General features: G+C 48.7%; 1 protein-coding gene across 4 annotated transcripts in view; it reads right to left on the bottom strand.

The window, feature by feature from the left end:
* SRC (SRC proto-oncogene, non-receptor tyrosine kinase) overlaps positions 1-17,535 on the bottom strand; it is a 59,968-nt gene that overhangs the window by 19,208 nt on the left and 23,225 nt on the right. For all 4 annotated transcript variants that reach the window (XM_024239044.3, XM_063720658.1, XM_063720657.1 and 1 more), the window contains 3 exons: positions 3,497-3,664; positions 1,880-2,137; positions 112-211 (listed from right to left, as the gene is read on the bottom strand). In XM_024239044.3, coding sequence (XP_024094812.2) covers positions 112-211; positions 1,880-2,129 — 350 coding nt within the window. In that variant the 5' untranslated portion in view covers positions 2,130-2,137; positions 3,497-3,664. The remainder of the gene's footprint in view (positions 1-111; positions 212-1,879; positions 2,138-3,496; positions 3,665-17,535) is intronic.

Here is a 17,535-nt window from a genome sequence, read left to right as displayed (position 1 = left end):
TGCCCTGGGCTCTGCACTGTGCTGCCCTGACGCCAGATCCTGCATGAGCCCCTGCCCGCTTTGAAGTCCCACCACCCAGCCCTGAGGGGCAATAGGGAAGGGGACACTCACGTGTTGTTGACAATCTGGAGCCGCTCGCCTTTCTTGAAGGACAGGTCTGTCTCCGTCCTAGACTCATAGTCATAGAGGGCCACAAAGGTGGTCACTCCCCCTGCAGAGAGGGGTGGGGTATGTCAGAACGGTGGGGCCACACGGAAGGCATGGGCAGGAGGGCCCTGTACCCAGGAGGAGTGGATTTGTCTCCCACACACCACAAGTGCTTAGCCCAAAGACACAGTCAGGTTCAGTGAAGATGGGCCTGTGCACGTGTCCACTGCATCCGTGTATCTGCGCATCCCTGCAAGGGCATGTGGGAGCAGGAGCATCCCTTCCTGTCCGCGTCCGTCCCCGGGGCTTTGGGCAGTGCTGGGTGCTGGCTTATCCGTTTGGTGCCTGTCTTGCTCTAGGACCAGAAGTCGCCAATAACAAGCATCTTTGTTTTGTTTCCAGAGCCAGGCACATAGTAGGTGCTCAAGAAAGAGCTATAGGCTGAACGAAGCGGTGAATGAGGAACCCTGCCCCCGGAGGCTCGCTCTCTCTCTATAAAGTGTGTCACTCTGGGCGCTCCTGGTGTCCAGGAAGATTTGGCTCCAAGTAACTGCCCCCTCAAAAAGGCCCCCGGACCCCCTTCCACCATTTTAAGCTACAACCTCCACCTTCATACATCCCCCAGCCCTCCCTCCCTGCCTGTTTTGTGCCTTCGCAGCAGCGCCACTTCTAAACACCCTCCACGAGCTGCCCTTTGCTTCCTTCCCCCAGGTGGGTTCTGTCTGCACCGCTGGGGCCCGGGCAGCAGAGGAGCCCTGGCCTGTAGTAGGAACTCCACATATACTTATTGAACAAATGAATGGTGTGTCTGTGGGTCTGTTTCTCTCGCTTGGGCGTGCGTCTGCGTCTGAGGGGTCCACGCCTGTCCCTGTGTCTCTGAGCGTTCGCATGTTCTCGATGCACCTGCTTGTACCTGTCGCCTGGGCGGCCACGATGGTGAGATGGTGATTTCCAGCTGAGCGTGTGTCTGTGTCTTGTGTGTGTCTCTGAATGCGCTTCTGACGGCATGTGCGTGTGTCTTCAGCTACAAGTGTGAGGTCACCTGTGCATGTGAGTTTGTATCTGGGTACATCTGCGTTGGGGATGTGTCTGCGGGTGTCTGTGACCCTGCCTCCACCCCGCATGTGTGCGTGTCCCTGGCGGGGGTGTAGCCGTGTGCGTGGCCCAGCGTGTGCCTGTGGGGAGAGTGCACGGATCTGAGTGAAGTCTGCGTGGAGTGTCTGGGGCACGGCCGTGGCTCTCCAAGCGGCCCTCTCCGGGGCTGCGGTGACCGCAGAGCGCCAGCAGAGGGCGCAGGGGCGCATCCTGGCGCGGGCCCAGCCGGGGCCGTCCGGTGCCCCGTTCCCCGAGCGACCCAGCGGTCCCCTCCGCCGCACGTGGGCCGCGCGTCCCGACTCATCTCTGGGCGGACCCAGGCAACGAAAAAGGCCTGGGCGCCAGGCAGCAGCAGGCCCGGTCCCCGCGCCGCCCCTCTCTCTGGGCCTCAGCGTCCCACTAGGACCCCATCACCAGACCCCGCGTCCTCTGCGCCTGCTCCACCCCAAAGCCAGCGGCGGCGGCGCGGACGCTTCACAGTGTGTACGGCCCCTCCCGCATACCCAAGTCACCCAGGGGCGCTACCCCTGGCGAGAGGAAGGGCCTGTGCAGAGGGGGCGGCCCCGGGCACACAGCCCTGCCGCCTCCCCGCCGTGGCCCCGGGTGGGCGAGGACCCCGCGCCGCCCGCGCACTGACCGGCCAGCGGGCCCGCCCTCTGCGGGGAGGTGACGGTGTCCGAGGAGTTGAAGCCTCCGAACAGCTTGGGCTCGGCGGCCGCGGGGGCGAAGGCCGCGCTTGGGCCGCGGTGGCCGTCGGCCGAGGCTGGCTTGCTGGGGGTCTGCGAGGCGGGGAAAGCGCCCCCGCCAGCGCCGTGCACGTTCTCGGCGGGCTCCAGGCTGCGGCGCCGCTGGCTGGCATCCTTGGGCTTGCTCTTGTTGCTGCCCATGGTCCTGGCTGGAGAGAGAGAAGACACTGGAACAGGCAGGGCTGCCGGGGCCCCTTGGCCGGCCTCCCTCCCACCCATTCCACAGATGGGGAAAACGAGGCCCAAAGAGAGGCACCAGGGCCGGGCGCGGTGGCTCACGCCTGTAATCCCAGCACTTTGGGAGGCCGAGGCGGGCGGATCACTTGAGGTCAGGAGTTCGAGACCAGCCTGGCCAACACGCGGAAACCCGGTCTCTACTTGAAAAAGAAAAAAAAAATTAGCCGGGCATGGTGGCACGCGCCTGTAGTCCCAGCTACTCCGGAGGGTGAGGCAGGAGAATCGCTTGAACAGGGGAGGCAGAGGCTGCAGTGAGCCCAGATCCTGCCACTGCACTCCAGCCTGGGCGTCAGAGGAAGACTCCGTCTCAAAAAATGAAAAGAAAAAGAAAAAAAGGGGGGACAGGGGCACCAGCCTTTTTGGGAGAGTTAGCCTCTCAAAACCTCGATGTCTTCATCTGTAAAATGAGCGTAAGGATGGCATCCATCCATAAAGGGCTTCCTCGGTCCAGCGCCAGGAACGGAAGAAATGCCTCATAATCAGAAGCCCTGACCTTACCCACCCACCTCCCCCTGAGTCACTGTTTCCCTCCCTCCTGGCAGGGACAGTATCTGACCCACGCCTATGTCCCAGGCACCTAGCACATGGAGGGGGCTCATTGAGGGTTTGTTGAATGAATACGTGGCTGACGGAAATTGCCTAACGCTGGGGAAAGGTGCTAAAAGTGGCAGCCAAGGCCATACAGCAGGAGGTTTGAAGCAGAGATGGCTGGGAGCTCACTCCAGCCACAGGGCCTTCACACATACCATTCCCACTGCCCAAATGCTGTTCCCTGGCCACTTCACCAGGGTGACTGGTGCCTCCTTCCGTTCTCAATCCAAAAGTCCCCTCCTTGGGGAGTGTTCCCCAAATCCTTTCGCTGGGTCCCCCTGACTTCTGTCTGTCTTTGATAACACGTGGTCCTGTTTTGTTTTTGTTGTTTGAATTCATACGGTTATGTGACTACTGTCATGGGCTTTTGTTCATCTTGTTCACTGCTGTGCTCCCAGTGCCTAGCATGGGGTGTGGCAAACAGTAGGTGCTCAGTAAACAGCTGAACGCATGAATGACTATTTAAGAGCTAAGGGACTTCAGAGCCAGAAACCTGGGAGGTCCAGAGAGACGGAAACACAGAGTAAACCAAGTTGAAAACTCCCCCTGATGCCCACAGTCCTGCCACCACCCTCTGCCTCCCACTTCCCCATCCGCAGGCCCTGGCTGGTCCCAGCTCCCACCCAGACTGGCTGGGGTCTCCCCACCCATCTTGAGCCCTGATAGGGCCATCATCTCACCTGGTAGAAGGCAGGGGCTGTCCCAGAGGACCTGGGAGGCAGCCTGGGGTCTTGGCACGAACACCAGGTGTGGAGTCAGGGGTCTCGAAATAGAGGCCCTGCTCCACCTCTCCCCGCTGTGTGTCCCTAGGCAAGTGGCTTCCCCTCTCTGGGCCTCAGCGTCCTCATCTGCAAAGCAGGGATAAAGCAGACATCTCAGCACTGTTTTGAGGATGTCATTAGAAAGAGAAATCATAATGGCGCCCACTCTCTGATCACTGTTCATCAGGCTATGGCTCTAGCAGGCCCAGTGCTAAGAGCCTCCTAGACCTGAAATATCCTTCAACCCTCCCAAAGTGTTTTCAACCCTCTCAAAGCAAGAGCAAGACAGGGTATGGCATGGTGGTGAGAGTGGGCTCTGGAGCTGGGCTGTCCACATCCAGATCCTGGCTCTACCCCTAAACAGCTGTGTGACCTTAGGCATGTGACTTAACTTCTCTCTGTGCCCTGTTTCCTCATCTGTAACGATGGGGTCATTGTGGTAAATGCACAAGACACTGTAGGGTGCTAGGGGCATCACAGGTCACCCTGCACCTCAGCCGTTATTGATATTGTGTGATTCTGGACACACCAGGGAGGCAGGTTCCGATTATTCTTTGGGGAGGCAGAAGGCCTGGGAATCAGTCCAAATTTTCCTCCGAGAACCCATGAGTGGGGAAAAGGCCCCCTGACTGGCTGGGTCCTCGGGCAAGGCTGTTTGCCCTGAGCTCCCAGCCCAGCTATGAGACGCCCCCTGCCTGTGTGAACTTCAGCCTGTCCCCTGCGCCCGTGGGGCCTCAGGCTACCCAGCTGCACAATGGGGGTATGGTTTGCATGCTCCCTGGGGACCACCCAGCTCAGAGAATGTGGGGTTGGGGAGGCCCTGGGAAGACCTGCTGAACAGCTCAAGGGATTACCACAGTCTCCTGAGGGACAAGTCAATGGACCTGGAGACAGGTCCAAAGTCAGTTTCTATGGCAACCTATTCCATTGAGGTCACGATGCCCATCAGCACTCACCCAGCTGGTGTCCCACAAGACCTGCTGACCTGGTTACCTGCAGCCCGAGGCTTGATGGGGGCCCAACCAGCCCTCCCCCTAGCCACTTGCTTCCTGGTGCAGCATTTATAGTACCTACTAGCAGGCCCTGTGCTCCTCACTATAGAGGGACATAGAGACGAATTAGCCAGGTCCTGCCTCAGGACCCCAAAGCAGGGGACTTGTTTATGAGACTTTAAGAGGAAGTAAAACTTTTTTTAAAAAATTTTTATGGAGGAAGAACTATCTAAGAGCCTGAATTTTCTTTAGAATAAAATAAATGTTGAGGAGTGAGCTCCCTGTCACTGGAGGTAATCAAAGATGGGAGAATGGGTACTTGGCTGATGTGCCATGAAGGGAGACAGAGAGCCAGGGCTAGACCTTAAGGGCCCTTCCAGTATCAAGGATACATGTCCCCTCTTGGAAGGGGACAAGAAGAAAAGACAGAGCCCCTGACCCTTGCACTCACAAACATGAAGACCAGTCCCCACTGGGGCACTCAGAAAAAGCATAACAGGGACCTTTAAGACCAAGCTAAGGTCCTGAGCCACCAAGTGCAATGTCTGTTGGTTTGTGAGACTCTTTTTTCGGTCTTGGTGGTTGATCCTGGTGTTTGTGGAGAGGCAGACGGTCGAGGTTAAGAGCCAGAGTGCTGGAGCAGACTCCCTGGTTTGAATCCTGGCCTGCCGCCCTTCGCCTCAGTTTTCCTCTCTATCGATCGGGAATAACACCCATGTCAGGGCTGCTGGGAGAATCCGTGAGATAAGTACACGGAACATGCTCAGGATGGCACGGAACGTTGCCAGGCCTCCATAAATGGTAACTTTTATCATTCAGAGTGGACTCTTTGAGAACTACAGGAAGATTAAAAAAAAGGAAAAGAAAAAATAAAAGAAAATGCCCCATAATTCTGCCCCTAGAAGACAAACACCTGGGTGTGGTGGTGCGTTTCCTTCCAGCATCACAGCAAAGCAAGACGGTCAACAAACTGGGGTGCACCCAATGCCCCTCCACTGTGCACTCGTGGCTGTCAGGGCCAGGCAGGACCCATCTCCATGCCCCCAGAGACCAGGACGGGCCTGCCACCCACTAGGTGCTCTGGAACTATTTGCAGAATAGACAAAAGACTAAATGGGCACGGATGTGTAATTTGCATCCTACTTTGTTCCTGCAATGCCACACTGAAAAGACTAAATATCATTCCGTGGTATTCAAATACTCCCAGAGCTCAGACCTTGAATTGGACCTTGCTCTAAGTACTTTGCAAACATTGACTCATCGGCTCCTCATGATAAGCTAGGAGGTAAATACTAATCATGTCTTTATCTTACTGTTGAGGACATTAAGATACAGAGAGGTTGAAGAACTTGCCTGAAGTCACACAGCATGGGTGAGAGTGAAAAGGGGCCACCACACTGGGCAGGTGGGAATCAGGGGCTGAAACTCACAGGCCCCACCTCCTACCCTCTGTCCAGCTACCCTCCTACCAGCTGTCCTGCCTGGCCCTGACAGCTACGAGTGCACAGTGGAGGGCATTGGGTGCACCCCAGTTTGTTGACCGTCTTGCTTTGCTGTGATGCTGGAAGGAAACGCACCACCACACCCAGGTGTTTGTCTTCTAGGGGCAGAATTATGGGGCATTTTCTTTTATTTTTTCTTTTCCTTTTTTTTAATCTTCCTGTAGTTCTCAAAGAGTCCACTCTGAATGATATAAGTTACCATTTATGGAGGCCTGGCAACGTTCCGCGCCATCCTGAGCATGTTCCGTGTACTCTCTCTCACAAAGCAGCCAGATGGCCTTGGAAGAGGGGTGAGAGGATAAAGCAGCCCACTCCACTCCCAGAGAAAGCCTGAGAAAGCTCCGAGCAGAACGTGCTTGAGCAAGAATGGCGCACTGAGGGTCATGCAGGTAGCACTGTGGCCCCCACTTTCCAGATGAGGAGACTGAGGCCCTGAGATACCCAGAGGAGATTCTATACTGCCGCCTCCCTCTTTTCACTTAGTGTGTTAGTGTGTTCGGAGCATCTTCTCAGGCCACTCCAAGCTCTCTCGTTCTTTATCTTTTTTCTTTTCCTTTTTTTTTTTTTTTTTTTTTTTTTTTTGAGATGGAGTCTCACTCTGTTGCCCAGGCTGGAGTGCAGTGGCGCGATCTCGGCTCACTACAACCTCCGCCTCCCAGGTTCCAGCGATTCTCCTGCCTCAGCCTCCCAAGTAGCTGGGATTACAGGCACCGAATACCACGCCTGGCTAATTATTATTATTTTTATTTTTATTTTTTTTTTGAGACAGAGTCTCCCTCTGTCACCCAGGCTGGAGTGCAATGGTGTGATCTCGGCTCACTGCAACCTTCGCCTCCCAGGTTCAAGCAATTCTACTGCCTCAGCCTCCTGAGTAGCTGGGATTACAGGTGTGTGCCACCACTCCCAGCTAATTCTGGTATTTTTAGTAGACACCGGGTTTCACCATGTTGGCCGGGCTGGTCTCAAAAGCTACACAGCTCTTCACTCGATGACTCAGTGAGGGTGGGAGTTAGTCTCGGAGGGCTGCTTCCATGCTGTGGGACCTCACGGGAGACCACCCTCCTCCCTGGCACAGAGCTGTATCCTTGGGCTTCCTGGTTCTGAGGCCCAACCGCCAAGTCACCGTGAGTTGCTCCTTGGAGAGGGGCCAACCCCCCTCATCTCTTCCGCCACTTGCAGCCTCCAAGGTACAGATAGACCCTTGCGGGGGTCAAGGGGAAGCAGTGGGGGCCCCACACTGGGGCTGCCTGAGGTTCCCAGGAAAAGGTGGCCCCTTTCCTTCGGGAAGCCACTCCTCACCGCGGGCTCTGGACTCCTCAGCCTGCACTATGGCTCGCTCCCTCGAGAGGTGCCGAGTTGCTGCCATAAGAACTTTTCCCTCGGCGTTCCCAGTGCCTTGAGCTCAGCAGGTCCCCAACTGGCCTAGCACCTCCCACTAAGCCTGCATCCCCCACCGACCCCCATCCCCATCACTGACTCAGCGACACCCCTGCACATCCCACCCCAGTCATTCTCCAGGTATTCACAGAGCACCTGCCATGTGCCAAGCCCTGTGTGGGGCTCTGCCCTTGGGGAGCCCTAGGGTAGTTCCCGAATCTTCCTCAAGCGCATTCCTCCCCTCCACCCTGTCTATCTCCAGTCTTTCAGGCCAGGGCCCTGTGATCCTGGGCCTGGACACAGCAGTGTGGGCCCCTCCAGTCCACCCTCCCCCCGCAGCCAGAGGCGGCTCTGTAAACCTCACAGACAACCGGGGCTCCCCCGCTTAAAACTCTCCATGGAAAGCCATTAACAACCTACGTGTTCCTCAGAGAGGGGCTGGTTAAATAAAGGGGCTCCAGTCATCAAGTGGATAGCAGTGCAGCCATTACAAAGAATGAGAGCTGAGAGTGGCCCAAGAAGAGACCCCAACACACTGTTTCAGTGAAAAGAAGGCGGTGGCAGTGTGGAATCTCCTCTGGGCATATTAGGGCCTCAGTTTCCTCCTCTGGAAAATGGGGACGACGCTACCCACATAATAGGGTTGTGAGCAATCAAACATGATAATGCAGGCAGTGGGCTTAGTGTGTGTGGTGCTGGGCCTGTAGCAAACATGAGCTGCTATTATCTCTGTAAAGAAGATTGAGCCTGGGCAACACAGTGAGACTCTATCTCTATAGAAAATTAAAAATTAGCCTGTAGTCCCAGCTACTTGGGAGGCTGAAGTGGGGGGATCACTTGAGCCCTGGAGTTTGAGGCTGCAGTGAACTATCATCGCACCACTGCACTCCGGCCTGGATGACAGAACAAGACCCTGTCTCAAAAAAAAAAAAAAGAAGAAAGAAAGGAAATTGCACACACACACATGCACTCTGCCTGGGCGACAGAGTGAGACCATGTCTCACAAAAAAAAAAAAAAAAACTAAAAGAGTAGAATTGGATTGTTTGTAACACAAAGGAATGATAGCTGCTTGAGGTGACAGATACCCCACTTACCCTGATGTGATTATTACACAATGGATGCCTGTATCAAGATATCTCATGTACCCCATAAATATATACACCTACTATGTACCCATAAAAATTAAAAATTAAAAAAAAAAACTTAAAAAAAAGAAAGCTCTGGAAGGATTCCAAATTCATCACAATGTTTCATCTCAAAAGTGTGGGATGGGGAGAGGAAAATCCCTTTTTCACTTTACACCCTGTATCAGTTGACATTTAGAAATGACTTTGTCATGATTTTCTAAAGTGAGAATTTTTAAAAATATTCAAGAGCTTCCCATCATAACCCTGTGGATGAGGCCTAAAGCCATCACCTGGGTCCACACGGCCCTGCAGCTGGTGCTGCTGCCGTCTCCCACGGTGTGTCCCATCCTCCCACAATGATCTGCCCAACCACAGGGTACCACACACTCTCTCTCACCTCCTGGCTCGCAGATGCTCAGAACACACTGCTGTTCAGCCACTACACACCAGCCCCTTCCTTCCTGACTCTGAAGAACATCATCTCACCTCTTCTAAGGGTGGAGAGCAGGCCAGGAGCTTAGGAGCTGAGAGTGAGGACTCCAGTCAAACCTGGGTTTGAGTCCTGGCTGCACTTCTTAGTAGCTACATTTTGTTGGCAAGTCACTTTGCCTGTGAGTTTCCTCCCCTTTAAAATGGGGATAGAAACCTAACAACTGAAAAGTACGAGTGAGAGTCCTTGTGGCACGAAAAGAATAAGTGCACAATAAACAGCACACAATGTTGTTTACTGTTGTTATTATCATCCCAAGGGAAGAAGAGGAGGCAGTGGCAGGGCCTTGAACGCCAAGCACAAGGCTGGGCGCTTTACCCACAGTTGGTTCTTAATTGTCCCAACAGCACAGTGAAGCAGGGACTGTAACTGCATCCACTTTACAGATGGGATCAAGGTTCAGAGAAACTAAAATCTTGTCCAAGGCCACACAGCAAGTGAGTGCAGCAGAGCTGGGATGCTCATGGTTCAGGAGAGCGGTGTCAGAACCTACATCTGGTGCCCCGCCCACCGTGCCAATGACCCCATGGCCCAAAGCAACACAGGGGTCAGAGGGCAACCTATGACCTCATCGCTCACATCTTAAACCTTCCAGGGAAGCAGAAGCATCACAGAGCAGTCAAAAACTACAGGTGGGGCCGGGCACAATGGCTCATGCCTGTAATTCCAGCACTTTGGGAGGCCGAGGCAGGTGGATTACCTGAGGTCAGGAGTTAGAGACCAGCCTGGCCAACATGGTGAAACCTCATCTCTACTAGAAATACAAAATTAGCTGGGCATGGTGGCGCATGCCTGTAATCCCAACTACTTGATAGGCTGAGGTAGGAGAATCACTTGAACCAGGGAGGTGGAGGTTACAGTGAGCAGACATCGTGCCATTGCACTGCAGCCTGGGCAACAAGAGCAAAACTCCATCTCCTATATATATACAGGTGGCCTGAGGCCAGAATGCCAGGTTCAGATGCCAGCTTGTAACTTCCTAACCATGCAGCCTTGGGAAATGGGAATTGGTGTGATTGTTCCTACATAATGCCGGGCTCATTGTGAGGAAAGCGTGATGTCATATTTGTAAAGTGCCTGGCACATAGAAAGTGCTCAATATCTAACTGGCTATTATTATGATTTCTGTGGAAGGCCTTGTTCAGACACTTGCCCTCTCTTGCAGTCACTTTGATAGTTAGGCAAAAGCCTCCAAAATGCCTACTATATGTGCCATGCCCTGTGCATGGTCCTGAGGGGTGTTGTCTGGTGGAGTTGATGAGGAGCCAAGGCCTACAAAAGCCCCTTTACAGGGAAAGAACCCAGAAAAGACAAGGATATCACTATGGACTGAATGTGCGTCTCTCACCCCAGATTCACATGTCGAAGCCCTAATCCCCAGTGTGGTGGTGTTTGGAGGTGGGCCTTGGGAGGTGATTAGGTTTAGATGAGTCATAAGGATGGAGTCCTTATGACGGGATTAGTGCCCTTGTGAGAAGAGAAGGAAACCAGAGCCCTGTCTCTCTCTGCCATGTGAGGACACATTAAGAAGGTGGCCGTTTGCAAACCAGGAAGAGAGTCCTCATCAGACACTGAATCTGCTGCCACCTTGATATTGGACTCTCCAGCCTTCAGAGCTGTGAGAAATAAATGTTCATGGTTTAAGCTGCCCAGTCTATGGTATTTTGTTACAGCAGCCTGAATGAACTAAGATACGTGTCCACCAGTTAACCCCACTCTTAAGATACTTGCCAATACAATTAGCTTAGAAAAAGAGGGTTGGGTGTGGTGGCTCACACCTGTAATCCCAGCACTTTGGGAGGCTGAGGCGGACAGATTGCTGGAGCCCATGAGTTTCAGACTCTCCAGGGAAACATGGTAAAACACCATCTCTAAAAAAAAACACAAAAATTTGGCCAAGTGTGTTGGCTCATGCATGTAATCCCAATACCTTGTGAGGCAGAGGCAGAGGCAGGAGGATCACATGAGCCTGAGGAGTTTCAGACTAGCCTGGGCAACATGGTGAAACCCCATTTCTACCAAAAATACACAAAAGAAATTAGCCAGGCATGATGGCATGCACCTGTAGTCCCAGCTACGCAGGAGGCTGAAGTGAGAGAATCACTTGAGTCTGGAAGGTTGAGGCTGCAGTGATCCATTATCACAGCACGGCACTCCAGCCTGAGCAGCAGAGTGAGACTCTGTCTCAAAAAAAAAAAAAAAAAAAAAAAAAAGGAAAGAGGCCGGGTGTGGTGGCTCATGCCTGTAATCCCAGCACTTTGGGAGGCCAAGGCAGGTGGATCACCTGAGGTCAGGAGTTCGAGATCAGCCTGGCCAACATGGTGAAACCTCGTCTCTACTAAAAATACAAAAATTAGTCAGGCATGGTGGTGGGCACCTGTAACCCCAGCTACTCTTGAGAGGCTGAGGCAGGAGAATCACTTGAACCCAGGAGGCAGAGGTTGCAGTGAGTGGAGATCATGGCACTACACTCCAGCCTGGGTGACAGAGTGAGACTCTGTCTCAAAAAAAAAAAAGAATAGAAAAAGAAATTGAAGAATAAAATGGAATTAGAAAAGAGAAGGTAAGAGTATTATTATTGGCCAGGTGCTCACACCTGTAATCCCAACATTTTGGGAGGCAGAGGCGGGTGGATCACCTGAGGTCAGGAGTTCAAGATCAGCCTGGCCAACATGGTGAAACCCCATCTCTACTAAAAGTACAAAAATAAGCTAGGTGTGGTGGCGCATGCCTGTAATCCCAGCTACTCTGGAGGCTGAGACATGAGAGTCGCTTGAACCTGGGAGGTGGAGGTTGCAGTGAGCCAAGATTGCGCTACTGCACTCCAGCCTGGGCAACAGAGCAAGACTCTGTCTCAAAAAAAAAAGAGGAGTATTATTATAGTATTTGGTATAGGTATAAATCTGGGAAATCCAAGAGAATCTACTGCAAAACTATTAAACCAAAAGCAAATTAAGTAAAGTGGCAGGGAATTAAGTTAACATTCCCAAATCAATTATGTGTATATATACCAATTGCAATTAGAAAATAAAATGAAAGAAAGCTTAGCATTATAAAAATATCGGCCAGGGGCAGTGGCTCACACCTGTAATCCCAGCACTTTGGGAGGCCGAGGTGGGCAGATCATGAGGTCAGGAATTCAAGACCAGCCTGGCCAATATGGTGAAACCTCGTCTCTACTATAAATACAAAAATTAGCAGTGTGTGGTGGCAGGCACCTGTAGTCCTAGCTACTCGGGAGGCTGAGGCAAAAGAATCACTTGAACCCGGGAGGCGGAGTTTGCAGTGAGCCAAGATAATGCCACTGCACTCCAGCCTGGGCAACAGAGCAAGACTCTATCTAAAAAAAAAAAATTATTCATAAATCAATCTAAAAGTTCAACGTGATCCCAATTAAAAAAAAAACCCAAGACTTTTTTTAACTAGGCGAGTCAATTTCTAAATTTGTAAGTAAAAACATATGAATAACAGTAGCCAGAGAACTCCTAAAAAGAAGAGTAATGAGGGAGAAACAGCCCAGCCAGACAGTAAACCTTACTATAAAGACACAGTAATTAAAACTGTGTGCTGTTGGCACATCAGTACATCAGGGGAACAGAATAGAGTCCAAAAGTTGTCCTGAAACATATGGGAATTTACTATATAATGAAGATGGCAGTTCATACCAGTGAGAAAAAGGTGGATGATTTTTAAGATGGAGTTAGGACCAACAATCTGCCATCAGAAAACAAAGCTGGATCTCAATCTCACGATATATGCCAATAAATTACAAATCAATCAGATTTAAACCACAAAATACTCAAACAATAAAGCTCTAAAAAGGGGAAGAGCTGGGTGCCGTGGCGTATGCCTATAATCCCAACACTTTGGGAGGCCAAGGCAGGAGGGCTGTTTGAGTCCAGGAGTTTGAGACCAGCTGAACAACATGGCGAAAACTCATATCCACAAAAAAAAAATACGTGTGTGTGTATATATGTACATATATGTGTATATATGTACATATGTACATATGTGTATATATGTACATATATGTATATATGTACATATGTGTATATATACATATATGTGTATATGTGTATATATGTACATGTGTGTGTACATATGTGTGTATATGTACATATGTGTATATATGTACATATGTGTGTATGTATATATGTACATATGTGTATATGTGTGTATATGTACATATGTGTGTATGTGTATATATGTACATATGTGTATATGTATTTATATATGTATGTGTGTGTATATATGTATATATGTGTATATATATGTATAAAGGGGAAAAGATAATGAATTTTCATATCTCTGAATGCGGAAAGCTTCCTAAACACGACATGAGACCTAGAAACCATTTTTTAAATGATAAATCAATCTACATAAAAATCTGAAATGCTCAATAGACATCATAAACAAGCTCAAAGGACAAACAAAGAAAAATAATTGCAACTCATATGATAGGTAAGGGTGTTTTTTTTTTTCTTAGCATGTATATAATAAGCTCCCATAAAATAAGAAAAATGACAACATATAGTTTACAGAAAAAGCAAACAAATGGCTTGCAAACATATGACAAGATGCTCAACCTCACTCATAAGATAAATGCAAATTCAAACCATACCAGCCACCCAACAACAGCAGATACACATTCTTCTCAAGTACACATGGAACATTCTCTGGGATAGACCATATGCTACACCATAAAACAAGCCTCAATAAATTTAAAAGGAGTGAAATCATACAAAGTATGTTTCCAACCACAATAGAATGAAGAAACCAATAACAGAAAGAAATTTGGAAAATTAAGATATGTGAAAACTAAACAACACGCTCCTCAATAACCAGTGAGTCAAAGAATAAATCACCAAAAAGCTTAGAAAATACTTTGAGATGAAAGAAAATGAAGATACAACATATCCAAATATATGGATGTGGTAAAAGAGAACTTAAAGGGAAATTTCTAGCTGTAAAATCCTATATTTAAAAAAAAAAAGAAACCATCTAGATGTGGTGGCTCACGCCTGTAATCCTAGCACTTTGGGAGGCTGAGACAGGTGGATCACTTGAGCTCAGGAGTTCAAGACTAGCCTAAGCGACATGGTGAAACCCCCATCTCTAAAACACACACACACACACACACAAATCGTCAGGCATGGTGGCACCTGCTGGTAGTCCCAGCTACTCGGGAGGCTGACGCAGGAGGACTGCTCCAGCCCTGGAGTTCAGAGCTGCAATGAGCCATGATCGTGCCACTTACACTCCAGCCTGGGCAACAGAGTGAGACCCTCTCTCAAAAAATAGAAATAGGCCGGGTATAGTGGCTCACGCTTGTAGTCCTAGCACTTTGGGAGACCAAGGGGGGTGGATTGGAGGTCAGGAGTTCAAGACCAGCCTGGCCAACATGGTGAAACCCCATCTCTACTAAAAATACAAAAATCAGCCAGGCGTGGTGGCAGGTGCCTGTAATCCCAGCTACTTGGGAGGCTGAGGCAAGAGAATTGCTTGAACCTGGGAGGTGGAGGTTGCAGTGAGCCAAGATCACACCATTGCACTCTAGCCTGGGCAACAAGAGCGAAACTCCGTCTCAGAATAAATAAATAAATAAAAATAAAAATAAGAAAGATTTCAAATCAATAACCTAAACTTCTACCTTAAGACACTGGGAAAAGAAGAGCAAACTAAACCTAAGGCTATACAAGGAAAGAAAGAATAAAGATTAGAGCAGAAATTAATGAAATAAAAAATAAAAAGCAACAGAGAAAATCAACAAAACCAAGAGGTGATTCTTTGAAAAGATCAACAAAATTGACAAACCTTTAGCTAGATTGAACACAAAAAAAAGGGAAGACTCAAATTACTAAACTCAGGAATGAAAGGGAAGACATTATTACTAACCTTAAAGAAAGAAAGATTACAAGAGACTACTATGAATGATTCTATGTCAACAAACTAGATAACTTAGATGAAATTCCTAGGAAAAAAACACAAATTATCAAAAATAAGAAGAAATAGGCTGGGCACGGTGGCTCACGCCTGTAATCCCAGCACTTTGGGAGGCCAAGGCAGGCGGATCACCTGAGTTCAGGAGTTCAAGACCAGCCTGGCCCACATGTATACGGTGAAACCCTGTCTCTACTAAAAATAAAAAATTAGCCGGGCGTGGTGGCACATGCCTGTAATCCCAGCTACTCAGGAGGCTGAAGCAGGAGAATTGCTTGAACCCAGGAGGCGGAGGTTGAGGGGGGCCAAGATTGCGCCATTGCACTCCGGCGTGGGCAACGAGAGTGAAACTCCGTCTCAAAAAAGAAAAAAAAAAAAAAGAAGAAGAAATAGAAAATTCAAATAAATCTAAAGTAAGTAAAGAGATGGAATTATTAATTTTAAATCTTCTCACAGAAGCAGCCCAGGCCCAGATAGCTGGACTGGTGAATTCTACCAAATATTTAAAGAAGAAATTATACCAGTTCTTCTCTAGGAAACACTTCCCAACTCATTTTCTGAAGCCGGTATTACCCCGATACCATAACCACACAAAGACATCACAAGAAAAGAAAATTACAGACCAATAACTTTTATGAAAATGAATATATATATTACATATATATAAATCTTCTACAAAATACTAGAAAACTGGATCCAGCAACATATGAAAAGAATTAGACGCCATGACCAAGTAAGACCAATCTCAGGAATATAAAATCGGTTTAACTTTTTTTTTGAGACAGAGTCTTTCTCTGTCACCCAGGCTGGAGTGCAGTGACACGATCTCGGCTCACTGCAACCTCCACCTCCTGGGTTCAAGTGATTCTCGTTCCTCAGCCTCCCAAGTAGCTGGGATTACAGGTGCTTGCCAGCACAGCCGGCTAATTTTTGTATTTTTAGTAGAGACGAGGTTTCGCCATGTTGGCCAGGCTGGTTTTGAACTCCTGACCTCAGGCAATCCTCCCGCCTTGGTCTCCCAAAGTGCAGGGATTACAGGCATCAGGCACCAAGCCCAGCCAAAGTTGGTTTAACTTCTGAAAATCGATTAATGTGATACACTATACCAATATAATAAAGGTCAAGAACCATGTAATAATTCTAATACATGTAGAAAAAGCATTTGACAAAATCCAACACTCCTTCATGACAGAAACAATAGAAGGGAACCCCCTCACCCAGATAAAGAGCAGCAGTGAAAACCTCACGGCTAGGCCGGGCGTGGTGGCTCACACCTGTAATCCCAGCACTCTGGGAGGCAGAGCCGGGTGGATCACGTGAGGTCAGGAGTTAGAGACCAGTCTGGCCAACATGGTAAAATCTCGTCTCTACTAAAAATACAAAAATTAGCTGGGCGTGGTGGCAGATGCCAGTAATTCCAGCTACTCAGGAGGCCGAGGCAGGAGAATCGCTTGAACCCAGGAGGCAAAGGTTTCAGTGAGCCAAGATCACACCACTGCACTCCAGCCTGGGTGACAGAGTGAGACTCCCGTCTTAAAAAAAAAAAAAAAAAAAGAAATAGAAAACCCCATAGCTAATATCCTACTTAATGGTAAAAGACTGTGTGCCATCCCCCTAAGATCAGAAATGACAAGAATATCTACTCTCACCACTTCTATTCAAGATTGTACTGGAGCTTCTAGCCAGGACAATTAGGAACGAAAATGAAACATAAGGCATCCAGATTAGAAAGGAAGAAGTAAAACTCTCTTTATTTGCAGATAATAGGATCTTATATATAGAAAATCCTAAGAATTCCATCAAAAAATCAGTAGAACTAATAAATGAGTTCAGCAAGGCTGTAAAGTACAAAATCAATATACAAAAATACATTGTATTTCTATAGGCTGGCAATGAAGAATCCAAAAATAAAATTAAGAAGGAAATTTATGATAGCATCAAAAGACTACTTAGGAATAAGATTAATAAAAGTATAAAACTTATACTCCGAAAACTACAAAAAAAAATCAAAAGAAATGGAAAGACATCCCGTGTTCATGGCTCAGAAGCCTAAATATTATTAAGATGGCAATACTCCCCAATTGGTCTGCTCCCTATCAAAGTCCCAGCTAGTTTCTTTGCCAAAATTGACAAACTGATCTTAAAATTCATATGGAAAGTCATGGGACCCAGAATAGCCAAAACAGTCTTTAAGAAAAACAAAGTTTGAGGACTCACACTTTTCAATTTCAAAACTGTAAAACAACAGTAACAGCATGGTACTGGTATAAGTGTAGACTTATAAACCAGTGGAGGGGAATTCAGAGTCCAAAAGGAAACACTCACATTGACAGTCAATTATTTTATACAAGGGTGCCAAGACAATTCAAGGGAGAAGAAGCTGGACACCTTCCTCAAATCCTGCATAAACGTCAACTCAAATTGGATTACAAACCTAAATGAAAGAGGTAAAAATAAAAAACTCTCATAAGAAAATATAGGCATAAATGTTATGACCTTGGATTATGATTTCTTTTTTTGTTTGGTTGG

The sequence above is a fragment of the Pongo abelii genome, chromosome 21, assembly GCF_028885655.2.
Source record: "Pongo abelii isolate AG06213 chromosome 21, NHGRI_mPonAbe1-v2.0_pri, whole genome shotgun sequence".
NCBI lineage: Eukaryota > Metazoa > Chordata > Mammalia > Primates > Hominidae > Pongo > Pongo abelii.
Note: the sequence above shows the minus strand (reverse complement) of the source record. Positions and strands in the feature narration are given on the sequence as shown.